This window comes from Falco cherrug, chromosome 6, assembly GCF_023634085.1.
Source record: "Falco cherrug isolate bFalChe1 chromosome 6, bFalChe1.pri, whole genome shotgun sequence".
In the NCBI taxonomy this organism is placed as follows: Eukaryota; Metazoa; Chordata; class Aves; order Falconiformes; family Falconidae; genus Falco; species Falco cherrug.
Window position 1 is genome coordinate 79,322,715 of NC_073702.1, and position 22,792 is coordinate 79,345,506.

Here is a 22,792-nt window from a genome sequence, read left to right on the forward strand (position 1 = left end):
ATTTGGATGTATTTGTTTCGAAGACAGGTTCATTTTTAATCACCGAGTATGCCAAGTTTCAAAGGACAAATTAAAAATACAAGAAAACAAGACTATATTCTTGGGTTCAGTACCAAGATCTTTCCAGCCTCCAACAGTGGTCAATAGTGCTGTACAAGAATAGGGTCAGCAAAGAGAGGCAATTCTTTTTCTGTATCCTCCTGGTATCTGGCAGTCTGTGATTTAAGGACTTTTGAGTTGAGGTTGTATCCATGTCTTTGCGTTGAATTGCATGTTTGGACTATTCTTATCTAGATTTGTCTTGTCTTTTTGTTGTTGTTGTTGTTAATCAAACCAAAGTTTCATAACTGATACTTTGTAGAACAGGTACCTCCTCTGTTTTGACCTTGTCATCACATCATTTCAGGTGAAGTCCATTAGTGTTTGTATTGTGGGAAATGGTGAGTAACTGTTCTTTTGTTGCCTCTCCATATCCGTCACAACCCTACATATCACTGTTATTGCTCAGTTAGAGTCTTCATCTGCTTAACCTCTCCTTCCTCAAAAATCATCTCCTACTTTTAAGCATCTTTGCGCATTATATCACCCGATTTGCAGCCCAGACAGGGGAGCAAGCATGGAGCAAGTGCTGTGCTATGCTGTGGTCCTCCGGCATATGCTGAGCTCGCCTCGGCCATGGGCAGTTCCCTGACATCTGGAGGGAGCAGGCAGCTCCTCCCAGCCCCTACTCTGCAGAAGTGCCCAAACTTCCGAAATACTGACGTGCCAGGGGAAGGCAGGCAGGGACAAACTTTGTACGATGGTGTGCCACGGGGCCAGCTCACCGGGAAAGTCAGCGTGCCTTGCCTGAGGCTGGGCATAAACTTCTCCTTCCTCCTGGCAGGAGCACAGCTGTGAGAGGACAGGAGCCCCGGAGCAGAGCCCGGTGCCAGCTGTGTGCCCGGGATGTGCTGGGGTGTGCTGCTGCCTGCGACTGCCCCAGCCCAGCGTGCCCTGGAGCTGGCTGCACTCCGTGTTCGGCTGCGGGTCCCTGTCCCACGCATGCACTGTCCCATGTGCCCACCACCCTGCTATGGGGCCATTCATTCTCACCCAAGAGCCTTAATGAACTAATTACGTTCTAACTGTTGGGATTTTTTAAAGGAAGGTGAGTGCTCACAGATCATCTCCCCAGCTAGGCAGAGTTCAACAGAGAGAGAGTTGTGTTGGGTTTCGTTGAGAAATGCGAGTGAGAGCACGCTGCAGTTATGTTCCCAGCCCAGCTTGTTATTTTTTATGGTTCCCATCCCCAGCAGAGGACAATGGCTTCTGTTGCTCTTAACGGTCCATGGGAAGCTGGTGTTTGACAGTACACTCCCAACAATTCTGTTTTGTTTTTCTGTTTGGGTTTTTATTTTACCGTTGAAGTTAGGATTTTAGATCTTTTTTGGTGGTGGTGGTGGTGTGTTTGTTTTTTTTTAAATTGCTTCTTCCCCTCCTCCACACTTCATTCTTTTGGCACAGGGCTGCCACTCACCAGCTGTTCACAATTCCTTCACCCCTTCTGTTTTTCAGTACCACACTGCATAGACTCAAAGGACATTTTCTTCCTTGCAGAAGGCTTCCCATGGCCATTGAATACATTTAATAAAAACAATTTTCTCTCTCTTTCCTACCTTGGAGGAAAGTTATTACATCTGTACTCCTCACATAATTCAGACTGGCAAATCTGTCACCCTCAAATTGTGCGAGTTTTATTTCTTGACTAGTTTTAGATTCTAGGGTGACTGATCTTCCTCCCTCCATTACAGAGCAAGCTCAGCCACAGAGTGGGTGCTCCATAATTGCTATCCAACAAACAATTCACTCATCAACTCTTAAATCTGGTCTCCACTCCCTTACCGTTTCCATTCTGGTTTTTGTAACTGGATTTTTCTCCTCAGCTGAAACTTGACCAAAGAGCAGCACATTCCCACACATCAGCAAATGGTACCCAAAAGAAAGAAAGTGGAATGACATTATGAAGCTGTCGGTTACAGCAGAGTCATCTGCTGAAGGAGGGAGAATAGCTGTCGCTCAGTGAGGTGCAGAGCATGGCAGCTCCCACTGCTGCTAATGGGAGAACAGACTGCTGAGCTCCTCTCAGGAAGGTACTGTTTTAATTTCTAATTGAGTTATTTGTTCACTTGTTAAAGAACTCCTCTCTTAAGGCAGTGACTTGCAAATACAATAATAGTGGCCGCATGCAGCCACCAGGGAATTCATTGCAGCCACAAGACAAAAACTTGCTCTGATTGTTCAGTTCTGTTTTGACTTAAACTGTCAAAACTGTGGCCACCGTTAATTTACTGTGATGGCATGTGTCACAGCTGCTTGTCTGAGAGTCACTGGTTAGTCCTGTCTCTCTTCCAGGCACTTGAGGCAGGAGTTTCCAAGCTGCAGTCTAAGGGACCAGGTCAAGTAGTCTGCAAAGCCATACTAACATCACATATTGGCATTGTCTCTCTAATGTTTCACTTGAAAGTGCTTTGACAGGGAGTGTGACAGGCTGCAGGAAGCACCAGGGTGCTCCGTGACTCCAGAGGAAATGGGGATCATCAAACTGACAGGTCCAGTTTGGTCTCTGAGCACATCTCTGCCAGTCTCCACCCCCAGGTGACCAGTGCGTTCTGCTGACCAGGCTCCCTGTCACTGGCTTGCATCTTCCATATCCATCTTTGCCTAGGGAGCAACCTTACAGGCATCAAAACAACCCCAAAACCTGTTTTTCTAAGGAACTGGCCATGTCAGACTCTGTGCGTAAAAAGTAAAGACCCCTCCAAAAGCTCCTAATCCAAGAGCCTCTCGCAGCCTGATTGACTCAAAACCAATCCCCTCCAAAAAAGATCCTACTGATGAGGTGGGTTCTCTTTCATTGCTGGTAGACAAGGACAAAATCAAACACATCAAACATGCTTAGTTTCCAAAGGCAAAGTGGCAAAATGTCATGCAAAAGTAATATATCTTTGCATTACTTTTACTACTTTTACTACCTTCTTTTCTTGTCTTTTCATTTGGTCCTTACTCAGCTTCTGGAGGAGCCACTGTGCAGGGAGAATCACGAGCAGATTTCTGTGGTAGGAAGTAAAGGATAAAATCTTCTCTGTTTTATGGCACAACGTACTATACCGTTCCCTTACCATAAAACTTTTTATGAGGATACTGTTCCTCATATGAAACAGTTTTCTTTCCTGTAAATGATCAGCTTTGTATTATTTTTTTATTATTTTTCAACATAACATCAAACCCCTTGTTTTAACACCCTCCCCCTAAAGCCCAGCTTTATAGAAGTATTTGCTTGTATAGCTTAGGGTGGTACTTGCATGTGGTTCAAGGCTTGCAAAAAGTAACAAAAAAGAGCAAGAGAAACTCGGGTGCTTTAGCTTTAAGGAAAACCATTGACTATGGGCAAATATGAGTAATATCCTAACTGTGAGATAAGAAGGTATTGATTTGCTATTGGTGGACTATATTAGAACTGCTTGCAGAAGGTAAATAGGGGACATGTGAAATTCCTGAGATATGACCAAGCAGCTGGTTAGAAATACTACTTACAAAATACTGCAGCCCAGGCAGAGCGGAGGCATCCAGGATAAGCTGAGCAACTGCTGACTAAGGGAAGTCAACAACAACCCAGGCGGGTCAAGAGCAGCGGTGGGGAGCAGACTGTGCTCCTGGGTTTGGGTCTCCCAGTGGGAAGCTGGGTTAGACTCCCTGTAGCCCTGCAGAAGAGGTGACAACTTCAGGACTGGTGAAACCTGGATAAGGAGACACCACAGGCTGGCATATGAGTTGCTTTGTTTTAGGAAGAGAGTTTGATCTTTCTGGCTCGTGAGCCCTTTCAGTATTTGGAGAGACAGTCCAGGTATGTGTGCACATCTGTAGGACATGTGCAGGGGGCTGGGTGTGCTCTCCGTGGCCAGATCCGTGGTGTAGTGTCAGTCAGTACGACTGTTGCTGCTTGAACCTCTGTTTGTCTTCTCCACAAACGCTAGGGAGTCTCCAGGGTTGTGTGTGGTGAAGGTACCTGGGTCTGCAGCATCTGCCGTGGCTGGTGGAGGTCACTGTTGTGCCTATAAGGATGAGAATGCTCATGGCTCACCTGAACAAATCTCCTGGGGAAAAGAGGTGCTGTGTCCATGGTAGATGCCCTTGTTTGCTGGTGATGGAGGAACACGCTGCTTGCACCAGGCTGCTGTGCCTGTCCCCAGCTGCTGACAGAGCCCCTTGTCTGCTGCCTCTGGTTCATCTCGAGTGGGTGGTACATGTGATCAAAATACACAGGTGGTGTAAATCCCTGGAAGCCTTACTTACTGCTCCCTGACGTGTAGAGGCTGTGTTCAGGAAGCTGCCTGTGGGCAGCTGGGCCTGAGAGCCCAGACCCTTCCCAGGATGGGGGAGGCAGTCCTTCCCTCTCCTTCCCTCTCTCAAGTGAAAAAAAAAAAATATATGGGGCTTACTCTTGTTAAGGTTCCTTCTGGCAAGGGAAATTTAGGAGCTTCTAAGATAAGGCAGAAGCTATGTATGTGTTTTGGGTTTCTTTGTTTTCCAGTCGTTACTTTGGGATTTTTTTAACACAGGTGCCTGCTTTGCCAAAGTCAAAACCTCTTCCAGTTCGCATCCCTCCTCCACCTCAAACACAATGTAATAAAACAGTGCTGGTTCAAAATACCTGTGCCATACTCCCTCAAACGCCACTAAGAACCCATGTCTTCTGTGGCAAGTGACTTCCAAGGCTGAGACATACACCTGTTTTGCAGGACACTGTGGGCTAATATTTGACAGGCGGGTGTACCCGTGGCACAGAGCTGCAAGGTCAGAGTATGAATCTTCAACTAAGCAAGTTCACCTTTATCCACAACAGCTCCTGCTTTCAGCAGTGAAGGCAGCTCACATACAGTGAAACTGCTGAAGAAAACCCAAAACCCAGGGTTTTTTGTCCCCCTAATAAATCTTAAGTTTGAAAATGCACCAAGCCAACAGTGGCATGAGGGCAGAGAGCAGCAGCACATGAATGCAATACAGGCAGCTCTCAATTGTGAAATGATTTGGAGGACAAAAGTCTTCTCTTTCAAGAAGGATGAAGGTTTCTGACATCTTAAGCCCAAATCTGATTTGACTTCATCTGTTTCATCACAATTTTTTTTTTCCCCCCACTTATTTCTAGCACATATAGGATGTATGGATTAGAAGAGACAGCTGGACTGGAGGAACCAAGCTGCAAAGTATCCGCGTCCGCTAACACCAAGCACAAGGGAGAGGCATGTCTGCCTGTTTCTGAGCTCATCCTAAATCCCTCGCTCCCCGAGAAGTGCCGGGTGCTCATGGGTGACACTGGGCTCCCTGCAGGTGAGGAGGATGTTGGGGTGCAGGGCCAGGTCTGCTGACTTCTCACTGGTGGGAGGTCTGTGGTGACCCTGCCCTTCCATGAGGGGGGGAGCTGGGGTGCAGCCTAGTGAACCCGTAGCAGCGCGCCAGTGTTCTGTGCTTGTGTAGCATGTCCGATACGATCAGCTTTGTTTTCGAGTGCTGCTGTGGAGATTTGCCATGAACTTCTTCATCGCGTCGTCATGCTGTCCTCCTCCCCTCCCTGCCCTCCACCCCTTTATCGGTGCCCCCTCCACCTTCCCCCTGCTCGATCGCACTCAACAAGACAGTCTGAGTTTTCCATATCTACTTTTTTTTTTCCTTCTTCTTTTTTTTCTTTCCCCCCCTCTTTTGTCTTCTGGTAACAGTGTTTGGCATTTCCCGGACAGCCCATACTCCATAAGGCCTCAGTGTCTGAATACGAGGACGGCTTGAACGTTGCCTGCTGAGACTGAAGAAGAACTTGAGTTAAAATAATCCTCTCTTTTGTTCCGCTTGGGTTGCTTTTTGTTTGCCTGACAGATGTTCGGCCCCTGTGCATGTGCATGGAGCAGCTCCTCCGCCGGGCCCTCTGATCCGCCAGCTTATTGATTTCTGCCTATCTGTGCGGCTTGTCTCCAGCCCTTACAGATGCGAGGGTTGCGGCCGGGCGGCAGCCCCTCTCCTTTGCACACAAATAGGGCCATCTATTGTGAGAGCCTTGCTCCCTCTTGAGCCGTTGTGACGAACTCAGGCCGTTTCGGGGGGCAGAGGGGAGATGCGCATCGAGCACTGAGACGCTGCGCTGTGTTTTGACACATCGTGACACGCTGTCGTGTGGGTGCCCGCGTCAACAGGAAGGCAGAGGCTGTGGGCAGAAAGGTCTCAGAGCCTTGCACTGTGCCTCAGTGTTATCTCAAGTTCATATTTCAGTCACTTGACTGGTGGACATAGGGATCAAAGTTGTCACCAAGGAAAGCCTTGTACGCTGCGGTACTTGCCATCGCCCTGCTCCTCCTCTGCAGCGTTGAGTTTCACTGAATGGCCTCACCATGCAGTCACTACAACTGGGGTTTTCATCTTGCAATTCACGGCCTTGCAAGCCACTTGTAATGGTTCTCTTCTGTCTTGCTTTTTTTTTTTGGTTTTGGCTTGATTTTCTGCCTCCTGAGTAGTGGTGCAAAGACTGTCAGCAGAAAGGTGTCAGGGTGCTCTGCGAGGGAGGCACGCTGCAGACCTGCACCCACGTTTTGGCATACAGTTGGAGGCTCACTTTGCTGTTGACAGCAGTTTAGCTTTTATTTAACCCCTGACATATGTCTGCAGAGGTCTGACCCGCCACTGGCTCTGCTGCTCTGGATGGAGTGTGGAAATCGAGGTGCTTATTTCAGTGCACTCAGCTGTCTCCCATGCCCATGCCCCTCGGAAGCAGTCACTGCGCGCGCTGCCCACTGCATCCCTCTCATGGCACCTGCAATGCACACACAGAGTGAACGTGCTCTCAGGGCACATCCCCTTCTCTGGGGCTGGGATGAGGGCTCTAAGGGCAGCTCTGGGGGGTGAAGCTCCCACCCTGCCAACGCATTACATGCCTTGCACCTACGGCGAGCTCGCTGTCTGCAGACCAACTTTTCTGCCCCGTGCCACGTTGCCCTGCCTTCCCTCCCTCGCCCTGAAGCCTATCACATCTTGCTGTGCCTGCCGGAGCCTCCGGATCTATGACCACGCGATGGCTACGAGTGGGATGTCCTTTGATTTCACTGATGCTACTAGGCACTAAGCCGTCATTTAATGCCACAGTAGTTGGGCACCAGTTTATTGAAAACTAGCTAGCAATGTGTTAATGGCCTGTTGCTCGACAGGACTTTTAACCCACAGAAACAAATACGGCCACATTTGCAGGGCTGCAGAGTTCGTCTGTTCTCCTCCTGAAGTGATGCTCTTTGCTTGCGAGGGTTGGGGTAGCTCGATTTGGACTTGTTAAGGCAAAGCTCCCACTGACATGTTGTAGTCTGTTGGATCTTCCTGAGAGGCTGTCGGAGCTGGCAGCGCTGCTTCACATGGTGTCAAGTGATTTATACTGACATGAAAAGCAGGCAGGGAGTTTGCAGCCTGTGGTGGCCCGCGTTGCAGCTCCAGCTACGTTACTGTTACTGGATCTGAGACTGAAACCACAGTGTGGTGCCTCCCAGTCCTCAGTGGAATCTTCCCACCAACAGCCTACTGGGACAGGGCTCAGTCAGGGCTGATGGTGAAGGAGGTGTCTGTGTAATAAGTCTTTGAGTAATGACTAGCAGTAGGCTGGGAACAGAGACTTGGACAGCATCTGTAGGGCAGAGCAGATGTTCCACACAGCCGTGTGAGCCCCCGCTGCCTGCATCTCTCTCTGTGTACTACAGCAGCACTGTAGGGGTCTCCTTTGCTCTTGTGGGTGAGATGAACAAATAAATGCTCCTCTCGGCATCAGCTCAGGTCTTGAGATTTCCTTCAGTGATGTGTTAGTCATGCAGTTCAAGTGGCGTGTGTTTATGGGCCTTTAATTTAGGGAAAGTCACATTGACAAACCACGGCAGTATCAGTAGCCAGCAACTTTCAATACTCTCCTTTGTTACTTTTTGATCCTTCTTGACCCATACGTAAAAATGAAGAAAAGGGGCTAATTCGGAAAGAAAAAGCTGTGAAAAATGCTTCCTGGTTTGACAAGTCGGGCCTTGCCAAGCCTGCTGGACCTTCATTTTGGCTTCACTTTTGGTCAACAGGAGAGCATTGTAACTGCTGAGAATCACTCAACGCGCACTCTGCAAAGGGAGTTTTGTCCTGGGAGTGTCACCCAGACACTCCATTAGCTGGCTCGTGGCTTGATGACATTTAAGGTGTTGGGCTTAACCTGCTGAAAACAAGTGATTTGGGGCTGAGGGTTCACAGAGCTTGCCTGTAGTAGCAAGCTGCGGGCATGGCCAGATTCCTAGTACAAACCAGGAGGGAGAGCAGGTGATGTGTGAACGATTCCCAACTGGAAGATGAAGATCCATTGATCATCTGAAGTCAGGGCGTGGGGTGATAAAAACTGCCTCGAGCTTTTGGGTAGGAAATGCCTTGTGGGTGTGGGAGGATCTGTGAATACAGTCCTGTACACCAGTCAGTATCTGTAGGATAACATAATGCACCACCTGGCACCAGCGATTCTGTACACGTGTATTTTTGCAAAGGCCACCTTAGACCTGTAGGCACTGTTAGACCAATATGGTGGGGGGTATGTAAAGCAGTTATATTCCATAGATGGTACCTGAAACCCAAGCTGTGCCCATGCTGAGTGTTAGAAAGGGAATATCAGTATTTAGATTAATTCCTTTGACTGGTCTTTCTGCCTTTACTTTCACAGCTCTTCCCCGTGCTCTGCACAGCCTGTGGGTGATGTTGTTGTTTGCAGGGCTGTGTGCGAGCTATTCGGTGACTTTTCTTTTAAAGCGGTTCTTTGAAATGCTGCTGCTTCTGTAATGGGGTTTGAGCACGGCTGCGTCACTGTTGTGATGGTCTGTCAAGCCATCTAATTGGGTTGTCTCATTAAAACTTACAATCAGCGCTTACAAGGCAGCAATCCTGTAGTCCAACACCGTAGCTAGAGCCACACTGGCTGACCAAGCGCCTGCATGTGATTTGCGATGTGGATGCAGAGGTCAGCAGGAAACTGTGTCTCTTGTGAACCCGTTCCACAGCTTCTAAGATGAAGCTTGAACGTATCAGACCACCTCTGACTTGACCTGCTCTCAAACGAGACCGTAGCTGGAGCAATTCAGTTAAAATCAAGAAACAGGTGGTTTTCAGTCTCCAGTTCAGAGTCAAGACTACTTCTGGGATCTCGAACTGGACACTCAAGGGCCATCCACTCGTCTCTGTTGGATAGCTCAGCCTCAGTATTCTTTTTGTTAGCAAGAACGTGAGGAGGAAATGGTGCAAGAAGAGGGCAGATTTGTGTAGTCTCTAATAGAAACTAAATTCTTGGAGTAGCTCCAAAATGCATTTTGGCTTTGAGTGGAAACAGTTTATGAAAAAAACCTCTATCTCTGCAGGTCAAAATATTAGTTAAGCCACTGCAAGTGCCTTCTCTTGAGAAGTCTATTTCTTGCATTGTTTTAATCTGAGCCAACTAGGCAAAAGGACCTCACTTATTTCATGAGTCTGATTCAGTGTCCTTTTTTAATTTTAACCGCAATGATGACTTCTAGCACCACAGTTAAATTTACCTAGGAGCATGAATTGGAGCTCAGAGCTCCATGTTTGTGGAGACAGTAAAAATCAGTACAGCTTTTCTGCCAACAATGGGCTTAAACTAAAAGAGGGGTTTAAACTAAACTGACATAAAGCTCTCTTAACTGTTTGTGCAAGGATTTTATGGGTTAAATTAGGCATGTGAACACCTGCACATAGATGCTGCTTTGGCCACTGTGACTCCCCAGCTTCTCAGACAAGAGCATCTTGGCTGCTTGGTGCTTCACTGAGTTTGATGGAGAGTGTCCCTTTGATAAAGAAATATCTTAACAGAGGTGAAGGGCACTATAGCCCCTGACTTCAAAGGCTGTAGAGACAAACAAAACACACTTGATGGTTTAGATGTAACAGCCTGCACTGAAGCAAGGTTTTCCTTCCCCTACCTGGCACAGAGATCCCCACATTGGACTTGTACAAGAAAAACCTAAGTGTCACCATTGGCAACTTGTTTGGTCGTGGTTTTTAAAGAGCAGTTTAACGTAAAAGTCCCACTAAGTACCAGCTGAAAACACTTTGCATCACCCTTCAAAATGTTTTTACTTCAAATTTTGTGGGTTAGCTCAGGGTGAGCACTTCTCTTGGCTTTTGTGAAAAGCCAAAAAAACCCAGAGTTTGTGGCTTATTTTAAATCATAGTATGAAAACACACTGCACGGCTCTTCCAAAGACAAATTATCGTTCATTTTCAAAAATCCCATCTAATTGTCATTAATCAAGCCATCCCCTGTGCTAATAAGATGGAGGCAGGGAATGGAATGCCATTCCAGCTCAGGCAGCTGTTGCACATGTCAACCAGTTTCAAAACGTTTGGCAAAAGTTGTAAATGCAGTTCTAATGAGATCGACTTGTCTGCAACTAGCAAACAAATACCAGCCGCACCAAAATGTTTGTTTGCCATGGGACTTAATGGAGATTGTGTTAACCATTCTGCATTCAAGGGTACATGTCAAGAAAAGTTCAGATCAAGCATAAAGCAGTGACACTGGAATGCAGCTTTCTCCAAAACGGTTGCTTGTATAAAATCTGAGGAAAAGCCTTCCCCTTCTCTTCCCCCCCTGACCCCAGGTCTCTTAACTTTCTGGTATCTCAGTGCATGACATTCTTTGCAAAGGCTGCACAAGCAAGCTACAAACAGAAGTATGTTTTCTACTGGGACGTTTGAGGATAGGCTCCTGGTAGGGGACAGACTCCTGAAGCCACTCTACAGCATCTCTCACCTCCCAGGTGCCCCCAGCTGGGTACAGCTCCGTCAGCAGCCCAGGTGGGTCATGGAGAAGAAGAGGCACTCAGCTGGGCTACCCAGGGTCTCCAGTATGAGAGTATAACATTGAAAGACCGATCAACAGCTTGATCATCCACCAGGCCTGACAGCCAAGCTGATTGCAGCCAGCTTTCACAGCGCCTGGTCGTAACCCTGTTCAGCTAAGCCACCTCGGTGGGCCAGGCACTGCAGGATGTCATGCACCCACACCTGGGTGGCCACCTAGGTGAATCAGCACATCCGTGACTTCTTGTAGAACCACCAAGGAGATCACCAAACTTGTGTGGCTGGAGAAAGGTAAGTAATGGAAATACCTAAAAGAGAAGTCAGGTCTCAGGTAAGCCAAAAGCACTTTACCCCAGCTATGAAGTATCTCTAACACTGTGGTACAACTTGCTATCTTCCACATCTTGTTCTTCTTCCTCAGCAAAAATGGGAATCCTGTTTTTTAACTCCTGTTTTATGGTTCTTTGATCTAAAGTGCAAAGGACTGGTTGAATTTTTGGTACCATGACTACTTTCTTGCCAGCACCCCTTTAATGTGTGTCTTGTGCCAAAGAATATTAATTATTGTAGGCTACAGTGAAGTCCATCCCTACCCCCACTTGAGCCTCTGAAATGAACAGTGAAGGAGAACGTTGCCAGCAACTGTTAGGAAAAGGGCCAAGAACAGCCTAACAGGAAAGATACTGAGGATTTTTTTGTTTGTTTTTCTGCTAAGCCATGTTTTTGTAATTATGAATACTTTGTTGAAATTGCTGAGAAAAGGAAGCGCATATAAAATGGTCCATACAATTAAACTAACTACATATTAGAGTTGAAAGGCTGCAAGGCTGGTCTCAACTCTGTTGCACTTACATAGACAAAACCCGATCTCAAAAGGAATTTGGCTTGCGCAGGCAGAGCTGGAGACAAATCTTAGTTAACTTCAGGCCCCTGTGCCATAATGTCTGGTTTACGACTGCCCCAAATGGCCTGAAAGCAAAGGACATTCACACTAAACAAAAGCAATGTCTGAAAGAAAGAGAAAGAGGAATTTGAAAGCTGCATTTCCAAATCCCTTCTACTCAAAAGCTGGCTCCTGACTCCCGATCAGGAACTCTGAAGAACGCAGCAATTACTTTATGCTCCTAGAACTATCTTCTACTAGACTGGAGAGATCCAGGACTACTTTATTTTGATCAGATTCACATGAATGCTGCTTTAATCATTCTCCACTTGCTCCTGCCACTTCTCCCCAAGCTTAGACTTGTAAAATCCTGAATCACTAAATTGAGATCACTCACCAAGGCAGCTTTCTCTTGCTTTCCAGGATGGATGAACCTGGGTTACCAAAAAAAAGTTTTTCAAGTGTGGGAAATTACAGCTATGTCCCCTAATATATAACGTAAAGAAGTAAGCTGCAGTAGGACCAATTCAAACTGCTATACCTCAAATAGTGTTTTATAATTTCCATTTAAACAGCGTTTTTAGGAAATGGCAATAAACCAGAAGCATACTGCTCCTAACTCCCATCACACTGAGACGTATGTAGTGTTAGACATATCTCACTGTAAAAGGAAAAATGTCATCCTAGAGTGAGAAAGCTCAGTATTTGGTTTATAAAACAACATTTTATGATTCAGCCTTAAGAAAGTCTTGGTTTTAGTTAAACGAAAATTAAACTTAGCCTTGACTGATACAGCAAATGACTAATAGTGAACTAAACTTTTAGAAGCATATGTGCAGTATTTGTCCCATCAAGCACTTTTAACTTTTCATAGTAACAAGCCACCTTCACTGTACACAAAATGGATTTAATGCATAAACAATACTGCTGAAAACATGTCCAAAAATAAAGCACAGTCTACTTTATTACAAACTTAGTTTTTAAGGCCAATTCTGACCTTGTACAGTCCTTATATAAGCAAAAGTATGCTGCCATTTGGCTGAAATCAAAATAAAGCCTCCCATCTCCCCAGCAAACAGTTCCGCAAAGCACATTATAGTGGGAAACTGGTAAAGTATGCATGACTATTTTTACCCACACCGTAATTATGTTGAAACCTGTGCTAGCAACTAACTATTGCCATCTTAAGGTGGCCCTTAGTATTGCTGCAGATGAAGTCGAGCTAGTTGTTGCCGCTACTGTGCATCGCTCATTAAATACACTGTCACTCGCAAGTTCTTGAACAAGGTGGTTGAAGCGCTCGCTCCAAGACTAGCCCAATGCTGCAGTACAGCTCTCTTTTGAAAGACATACATAACGGGTTTAACATTAAGAAACGGCATTGCAAGATAAACATTTTCCATCTCCCTCCTTTCTCTTAACATAAAATTATATTGAAGACATCTAATCGCTGGCCAAGTAGATCTGCCAAACCCAGGCTTCTGCTTCTAGCAACCCTAAGTGGTATTGTTGCATTTGTTTTCCTAGCCGTACCTCCGTAGCCTACCTGCCTAGACAGTTCTGTAACCAGATAGTGCTCAAAGTGCTTCATAAACTATTAATTTACATTGTAGACATGGTGCGAGATGACTACTGACCTGATTTATACATAGGAAGTACAAGCACAGAACTACGGAGAGTTGCAGGCAGTCAGGGCACTCCTGCCTTGCAGCCCTAGGCGATGACGATCTTCACAAAGCTAAGTAACTTGATGGATTAATCAAAAATCCTCTTGGTGCCTTTTATCTAGAAGACACATCTGTAATTTTCAAACATGTTTTAATACTAATGAGCAACCAACTTCTAGCTGAGCAGCCCGTGAACATTTTTGTACTCACACATCTTCTGCCATTCCTGCAACTCCCAACTCTGAGCATGAGTGGTGATGATATCAGGGCAGGGCATAACTGGGAAGTTAAAAACAAACTGGGAAACAAACGTTCCCATGTCACTAGTCCCAAACCCATCCACAGAGGGAGTGAATGCAGTGCTACCTTCTTCTGTAGAAGAAATTTGGTGGTTTGAGTCCAACGGGCCTGTGAAAGAGTTTCCATCCCCTGCTGGTTCTTCAGCCAGATGTACTCTGCAGGGAAACGGAAAACTGAAAAGGATATAAAATGGATATCTCATCTGCACCAAGTGCTCCAGCAGGACAGCACTGACACACAGTGGCAGGAAAACTTGCATCCCCTGTACCTGCTGTTGTATCTCCTCTGAGATTGCAAATGAGACCTGAACGCTCTAATCACCTCATATTTCTCCTAAACCACGTACAGAGACAAGCCTGGACACCTCAAACTAAAACAAGTTATTCCTAAAGTCTGTCAGGCATTCATTTATCTTGGATGTAAAACTTTACCCTTAAATACAACAGCATGCTAATTTATCAAAATTTTTTTTAATTGAATCACTGCAGTTCCTCTGCATCTACACATCTGCATCCTGTGAGAACATTATATTAATGCAGGTACACATTAGTGCCCTTGTTTGTTGCCCTTCCCTTCACTGTTTAGATCTTGCATATTGCAGACCTGTCCCCAAAGGCTTGTTACCCTCAGCTGCTTTTCTTTGCAACTTGTACACTATTTAGTTTCACTAGAATTCACCAACTTTGCATAAAGCTGTTAATCTACTGTGAAACACTTGAGCAATTCAACACAAACATGGTATCAAAAATAGCTCAGCTTCAAGTGCTTTAATTAAATTTCATAGAAGTAGCAGAGCATGTATTTAATTTAGTATTGCCGATGTGTACTTCAAACAGACGCAAGAATTCCGTTCTTAGAGTTATTGCACTGTGGGCAGTTTGCTAAGTATAGAACAGCATATAGCTACACAGTCACTTACACAACTAACCTTGTCCATTTAAGATGACTTTTGCAAATAATGTTAAACACCCCACTAAGTTACCTGAACATGTCTGGATGTTCTGACTTGTGTGACAAGTGACTTCAGCCCCAGTGTCATTCAGACTGAGGGCTGTGCTGCTTTCTTACTGCCAAACCACCCAGGACAGAGGTGTTTGTTCCCTCCTTATTTTGCCCAACAGTGGCACCCAGTGGGCAAGGGTTTTCATGAACACTTTGGGAAACGGCTGCTGTTCCAAGTTCCCATCCCGGATCTCCTGAACTAAAGCTAAAGTCAGTTTAAATGCACAAGCTGTTTGACTGCTGAGGTTCAAAACTACTAATTAAACGGTCTAGAAGGCTTGAGACTACCATCGCTGGTGAAGACTAGCCAGAGCTAAGAAAAACGCACAGCACCTGAAATGCTGCACTGAAAGCAGTCAGCCACGTCCAAACAGGAGACAAGGTTGCTGTAAGGTCAAACACATCAGTAAAATTGTTTTTTACAAGAACAAGTATGCCACCTAAAGCAATGAGGTATTTTATGTGTCCTTTTCTAAACAGCTGCAGAATATGAAAGGATTTCTGGGCAATAAAAGATTATTTTGCCCTTGATGACGCAGCTCTGCTTTTCTAAAGGTCCTAGTACTCAAGCCAAGTGGCGTGCGATAGGGCACATCAGTCTACACTTGATGCAATACCCCAAGAACCAAAAGCAGTAGTAGAACTAACAAAGCCCGCAGACATTAAAAGGCATTCAGGAATGTCCATACTAAGTTATTTTCTATCAGTAACTAGAAAAGGATGATGCTTCAGATTTTGAGCATTAACTGAACAGAAACGTGTAGAGGTGAGCCCAGATGCAGAGTCCAGGACTAAACTCTAAAGATTCCATTTAACATTCTTCCCTCTTGTACAGAGAAATTGTTTTCAGGTGACTCATATTTATAGTCTCTGTAAATAAGTACAGAGAGGTCAAATGTCAGGATAGCATGTCAGAGAGATAAAGGAGATCGGAAAAGCAAGCTATGAAGTGCAGAGAAGGCAGCACGTACAGAACAAGTGCTTTTCTCACTACATCAAGGCTGAACTGAAAGCATTATCAATAAAGTCTGTGAACCTAAATTTTAGTAAGTTTAAACTCCCACAGTATTGTAGCAGAAGGGATTGTGAGAAGGGGATTAAACTGACATTGGAATTAGATTGATCATTAGATTAAGATGAGATGAATGAAGCTGACCCGGAACTCCTAGCTGCTTCCTTACCATGAACTGCTGTTTTCTAAAACCCACTATCACTTCTAAGAAAGACAGAAAATATTCAGCATCACAGTAGTCAAACTTCTTGAAAAATTTTAATAAGACAAATGTCTTCATAATACAGGTAAATTGTACATCATAGATTACATGTATATTAGGGAAGTGAATTAGTCTTTTCGTAATTGGATAGTTTGCTCTTTAATTCCGTCCTTTGTGACAATGCAAATCTTAAGCGCATCCCCAGTGTACACATCTCTTTCAGCAGCAGAAATAAAGACATCTTTAACCAGCTGCAAAGCCTTTTCCAGGGTCAGAGGTACCTGTTCCACATTTTGCATGTTCTTGAAGCCAATCTAAGAAAAGATGAAAATGCATTTTAAAGCAAGATCCATCTAGCGCAAAAGCTGTTTCAGACTCTGCACTAGAATGAGCAGATTTAGACAACTTAAAAAGAAGAAATGGTTGGTCTGTTTTAGAAAAGGAAATCTAGCAAAAGCGTTCCTCCACACAGTTTACAGCTGCATGATCAGAACTTTGCCAATGCTGATAATCTTACAAAAGTACCTAGAAGCCGGTGCAGTGTACAGCCAGCACTGCTCCTCCCACTCGTTCAGCACATACAAGATTGCAATGAATGTTCAGAGCTGAACGGATCTAATTCTTCAGAAACTTCTTAATGGATTAGCAGATTCAGTACTGCACACAACCCCTTTCCTCTGGTCATGTGTACTTGGGCACATTTCTTAAAAGCAAATACTCCTCAATGTACCTAGAATTCAAATATAACAGTCTATATTGGAGCATAACTGGTCCTATTAAATAGTGTATTTTAGCTGATAAACTTAAGTGTCCACTTAAGCATCAGAACAGGAAAAGGAGGGGAAGGGTCGCTCACTTTGCCTCAAACTTATAAGCCATAAAAAGCTACTTATGACAATTTTGTTTCTGCAGAAGATATTTTATTTTCGTCAGTTAATAAACTTCAAAATTAAGTCAAAGCTGAGAACCTGAAGTCATTTAAATGAAAAAAAAAAAAAAAAAGATTCTATTCCTTTCTCAGCTGATAAGAACTAAGAGTGCTTATTGCTTTTTTAAGCACAAAAGCTGTGTGGACATCAGGCTCAAGTGACTGAATTCCAACATCAATGTCAAAGAATTAAATGAGTAAAACATGCTTTGGTATTTCTCTCATTCAACGATTAACAGCTTCAACCAAATATGAAAATATTCTTCAAGTATTTGTAGACAGATTTAATTGAGTAAGTTTCCATTAGTTTTATGTAAAAACATTCTTAGAAAATGGTGTCTGAGTTGCACAAAACTTAAGACTTTTAAACAAGTGTATGTTAAATGATAATAGGTATTACATACATCTACTAATTCTGTCTTCTTAATTTACTATTATTTCATGCTAAGTAACAGGCATATTTGTGTTATAAACTAGGGGGGAAACCGAACCAAACAAAACAAAAAAGCCCAAACAGCTTCCATGGGTAATACAAATCCCTAATTAAAACATCTACCTGAATTTTAAACATGCAGTCCACTGTTTGTAGCATATTAAAAACTAGATTCTAAAACAAAACTTTTGATTTCTCCGAGAAGGTCGTCCATACATTAATGAACTGTGTGGCTTTAACAGGTCCTACCTCTAATATATTTAAACCTTCCCTCAAAAGTAATATTCCCCAGAAGTAAAGCTCCATTAATTTGAATGTCACAAATGTTTCCTGGCATTAAGAAACAACTATTTTACCTGGTTATCAAGCAAGGGTTGCAGCATGGCACTTGCTGATCCACCTGCTTTGAAAGAATCTCTCTGGTACGAGCCCACTGGATCAAAGCTATATACTGCTCCCTTCCCTGAAAAAAAGCAGTATGTAATCATAATCCAGAAAGATTCTCGACACTGAGAAGCATTTATATAAAAAACTAGCTCTCTGCATAAGCAGCCTCTGGTGTATTGCATATCACAGCAAACTTCTACCAAATAACACTGCAGTATGTTCAGACAATGCTTTGTAAAGTAGGCTCACCATGGTTGTGGCTTGGTGATACACGCGAGGTTATTTTCAATATTTAAGGTATAACAATGCTCTAACAGATGTTTTCTACAGTACTTACCACAGAAAAAGTGCTGATGCAGAATAATCAAAGCAGGAGGATGTGCTAGACTGCAGTGCTGCACAAAGAGCTCTGCTGGTTCTAGAGCTAGCACAAAGAGGCAGTTTAGTCATTGCTCTTGAACGATACAGTTCTTGAATTACCTCCAGTGAGTATGCTCGGATGCCTCTGCATTGCCTTCCTGGAACCAGGGATGACGCTCTGGTCTCTTATGCACTTCCCTCTGGAGTCAGGCCAGATTGTGCAAACCTTATTAGCTTGCACCAATATCAAAGATACAGATGCACTGTAGCTCTTAAGTAGCAGGGTTTGATGAGGACATGCCAGTCAAAACGCAGCACGTGGCCAAGCTCAGCCTTTCTGTTCAGACAGGCTGCACTGAATTTAATAAACTGGCCTGTGCGCTTGGCAGCACAGCACAGTAGCTGAACAGCCCTGAGAAAGCTCGCAGAGATCCACAAAGTAACACCAGATGGAAACAAACCAATCTTGCTGGACCCAAATTTATCCCCTGCATACAAACCTGCGCTCTGATTCTTATCAATTGCTACAGCACCCTCACGATCTGAGATTCAACACTGCGCCCCGCAGACTTAATCCCTTTCCAGACTCCATGTATCGTAGACATGTCTTAACAAGGCTGGGAAAGCAACATAACAGTAGCAACAAACTGCGGGGGAATGGCTCAAATTACCCAAACACGACCACCTCCTGCTCAAAGCCAGAGAACACAGTATTTTAGCAACTCAACCAAATCATTGGACAAGAGCCCAGTAAATCCTGGAAGGGCTGTATGTTAAAATACTTCGATGTGGAAGTCATGATTTTCATTAGAGGCTAGTTAACATTTAAAAACATCTTTGTAAAAACCTGTCTCTGAAGTCAGTCTTTATACTTAATAACCTCTACCACACTCACAAGCCTGAGTAAAATATATACACTTTTACTGCTAACATCTCCTTTAAAGACCTAATTAAAAAATCCAGCAACGCTGTTAAAAAAGTGTTCCAGCCTAAAGTAAAGTATGAGAGGTAACCAATATTAGCAGATCTCACTTGTAATCAAGTAATTGCAACATAGTTAGACTTCCAGACCTTCAGAAATGGAAGACCAAGTTAGTAGCAGAAACTAGGGTACGAAAATGCCTAAAGGCAGGTGTCAGGAATAGCAACACAAACCTTGTTACTCCTTCAGTATACCCGAGACTTAAAAAGATAGCTCTCCATTCACAGAAATGTACCCTTTTTTTCCCTTTTTGTTTAAAGCCTTACCTTCTTCATCAAGTCCACCAATTATGTTGTAAACGTAGTAAGGAAAGAAACGTCGAGAATACAGAATTGTAGACAGCATTGCTGCAATAGCCCCAGTAGTCATGGTCTTGTTATTGGAATGCTTGTACATCTGGAAGTGGTACAGTATGTCCAAGAAGGAAGTCAGACACTAAATTTTATACTCAATCAATTACATTTTCTGTAACCTCACTACAGAAGAATCTGATGCTAAGCGTATTAACTAGCATGATTACTGAAAACACACTGGTCTAAAAGTTAAGCCTTCTTACAAGCCAAAAATTAACATCTCTCCAAAGTTTGGCAAAGAATAGATGTCACCTCATTAATAGTCTCATTTCCAGCTCTGCCACTCTTTAAATTTGTGACGTCACACTTAGTAAGATCACAGCATCAATTTCCCCTGTCTGATCTTTAACTAGCTATATAATTAGGATACAAACACTTGAAGAAAACCAGCAAAAATTGTATTTAAAACATACCATATTATTGGTCTCAAGTGCAACACTAAGAATCTAAGTTTCTAAATACAGTAAGTTAGTTATCTACCTTTAATCTTGCTTCAATAATTTTAGTAAGGGTAAGGCAGTCACCATGGAAACCACTACATCCAATGACCGTTTGTTCTGTTCTGTAAAACATAAAATTTTGTTGTGATTTTAGATTTAGTGTGAACTATACGACTTCATTACACAGTAGATTATTATGAAACACCAAATGTATTGTCAGTTTCTCTAACGCTACCAAAAACAGTTGCTTAAAAGGTAGTAACAGATATTTTGTGCATAAAAGGCAACTACAACCTACATCTTGCAGAGGACTCAAGTGCAGGACCATGCAGACATCTTCCTTCAATCCACTGACTTCCACAGCAAGACTGACAAAAAGAAATTCTTAATTTCTTCATGCACCACCAACTCTAGCTATTACCATTCAGTCTTGCCAGAGGAGCTCTTTTGAGCTGGGGAGCCTGTTACATCATACCACTCGGCCCCGTTTTACCCCATGTGGCCAGAGGACTGCATGAAGATTGTACGATGGTTATGCAACACTTATGCTGTAGGTGGGTTTGTGTCAGCACAACAGAAGTTACCTGGCTGCGGACGCATTATAGAAGCTTAGCTCTTTGCTCAGTTTCAAAATGTTTCATGAACACTAACTACAGGAGCGCATGTTTGAAATTTAAATTCTAGTGAATTAGTGAGAGTCTACAGTCACACACACTTACAGACTAACACAAAGCAGTGATTCTGAAAACAGTTTAAATTGAAATCTTGTCTCAGCCTGTCAGCAGAATTACACAAAGCCATCATATACACTATGCAGATTGTACCACAGTAATTTCCATTGAGACAGTATCAGAGAGTCAAAGATGTAGTAAGGTGCTAGCCAGGAGAAACATAAGTTCGTATGATCTCGTGTCATTGATAATAATAATAAAAAAAAAACATACACCAAAAAATTGTTACATAGCTGATAACAACCTACTAGGTAAGCAGCTGCTACAGTCAAAAGAATGTAAACAAATTTTAAACCAAGGGGATGCCATCTAGGTGAGTCAAGATACACAAAAAATGAGCATAAGAAGTTCAATAATGGAACTACTGACAGGTTTATCTCTCCTAAAACAAACACCTCTTTGAAGTGCCAGATGGTTGACTAGAGAGACACAGTACAACTGGCAGCAGTGGGCACACTTGTGTGCCAACACCAAGTGTCCTGATGAAGCAGAACAAGTTACCACAGGATTAAGTTTTGCTACAGTTAAGACAAAAGTTCTTCTGATTCTCCAGGCAAAAAAATACCCAGCTTAGAATAAGCCTTGTGTCATGCTAAAAATGTTCTGTTACCAGCTAACTTCAGGAGCATGCAACAAGAAATCTGGCTGCATTTACAACATCGCATCACATCTTGCATTACATCAAGGGTCACCATGGCTCCAAAATCAGTTTTATTACTGTTTTTCTGAGAATTCTGCTTAAAGAAAAGGATAGATCCTTTCAGGCAGGTGACATGCCCAACAATACAAAAGAGCTTTCATCTGGTTTAATTCTTAAAAGATCTGGACTTACAGCTTGTAGCATTTTGGACTGTCTCGGCAGTGAATTGCATAACCTTCACTCAGTCGTGTGTCAGAGGCAACAATAGAAAAGTCTTCTCCAGCAATCGCCAACACAGTCCTTAAAGAAGAGTATTCATACAATCATGACTTTTAGTACAAATATTTTCTTAGGCAACAGAGGAACAGACTAGGTGGTAGTTCTATACCTAGACTCACATTTTGTAAAGCATCTTCTATCTCTCGCTAAGCTTCCCACTATGCACATCCCTACACGTGACTCAAGACTGGAAAGACACACTGAAGAAAATACACGTACATGATTCTCAATTTTGTGTAATAACTGTACGGAAACTTGGTAAAACAGAGTTTCTATACAATGCAAGAACCAGACTCAACAGACTAGCAATTTTAGATGCCTGCTAATGCAAGATTCACCCTTCTAAAACAGTCTGGCTCTTGAAGCAAAACCACTCCAGCCAAGTATAAGGACCAGTATCATTAAACTTAAATGACAGTCACTTTTTTAATCTGATGTTATCCTGTGTTATTTACTCCCAAGTAACTAGTTTTGTGATTGTCACATGTGCGCTACCATGAAGTAACGAAGAGATGTCCTTTAAAAAGCAGTTAGGCATCATAAAAAAAATAATCCAGTAATGCTATCCTGGCCAGATCTTGTCATCAACTCGGTGTAAGTGTCTGTAAAACATCACCTACCTTGAACAGTTATGACAAGGCAGCCTTCAACCCAGGTACAGGTTTAAAAGCTGGTAATGTAACCGTTACATACGTTTCCTAAGTCACTATAAAACAAACAACCCCGAGAGGAAAGGAAGGCGTTCATTTTAACCCGTAAAAGTTCAGGGAGCCCGACTGTGCCAAAAGCCACACGGACAGGCAAGAACAGCCTGAAGAGCTTCAAGAACCCGCGGGACGCTCGGCCCAGGCCAAGGCCGAGCCCAGCTCTCCCCCGTGCTGCCACTCTTTCTCTACAAAAAGAGGCGCTCGCAAGTGGAGACAAACCTTCACGGAGTGCCAAGAAGAGGCAAGAGTAAGACGAGGAAGACCCAGCCCCACCGGCACTCTCCTCAGGGTCCCCTCCCCCGGGAAGAAAGTGCCTCAGACCTCCCCACCCCCTGCCTGCGACTCCTCACCCTCCGTTAAAGGTGTAGGGCGAGAAGCGGTACTGCACGGGCGCGCCGAGCTCGTAGCCCATCTCAGGCTCGAAGTCCGCGTAAGCTGCGGTGGACAGCATCCCGGCAGCCCAGTGCAGTGCTGTCTCACGGCAAAATGGCGGCCCCGGAGCCGGAAGTGGTGCTCTACCGCTCTAGGAGGGCGGCGGCGGCCTCTCCTCTGCTCTGGAGGACGTCGAGCCCCACGCGGGCGGCGGG

The 22,792-nt window shown here is 44.1% G+C and overlaps 1 protein-coding gene and 1 long non-coding RNA gene across 3 annotated transcripts in view; one reads left to right on the forward strand and one right to left on the reverse strand.

Moving 5' to 3' along the window:
• Positions 1-15,871, forward strand: part of LOC129736337 (uncharacterized) — a 29,261-nt gene extending 13,390 nt beyond the window's left edge. Inside the window, exons 5-6 of one of the 2 annotated variants that reach the window (XR_008732798.1) lie at positions 367-5,367; positions 5,754-15,871. This is a non-coding gene — a long non-coding RNA (uncharacterized LOC129736337). Of the gene's footprint in view, positions 1-366 lie in introns of both variants that reach the window. The other variant, XR_008732797.1, reaches the window with a different exon arrangement.
• Positions 15,872-16,002: 131 nt separating this feature from the next.
• Positions 16,003-22,715, reverse strand: PSMB1 (proteasome 20S subunit beta 1). Its single transcript, XM_005440254.3, has 6 exons — positions 22,556-22,715; positions 21,412-21,519; positions 19,889-19,970; positions 19,322-19,451; positions 17,683-17,789; positions 16,003-16,279 (listed from the first exon to the last, which is right to left on the reverse strand). Exons 1-6 carry the CDS (start codon positions 22,654-22,656, stop codon positions 16,094-16,096), a joined length of 714 nt encoding a protein of 237 aa, XP_005440311.1. The 5' UTR covers positions 22,657-22,715; the 3' UTR covers positions 16,003-16,093.
• Positions 22,716-22,792: the final 77 nt, after the last annotated feature.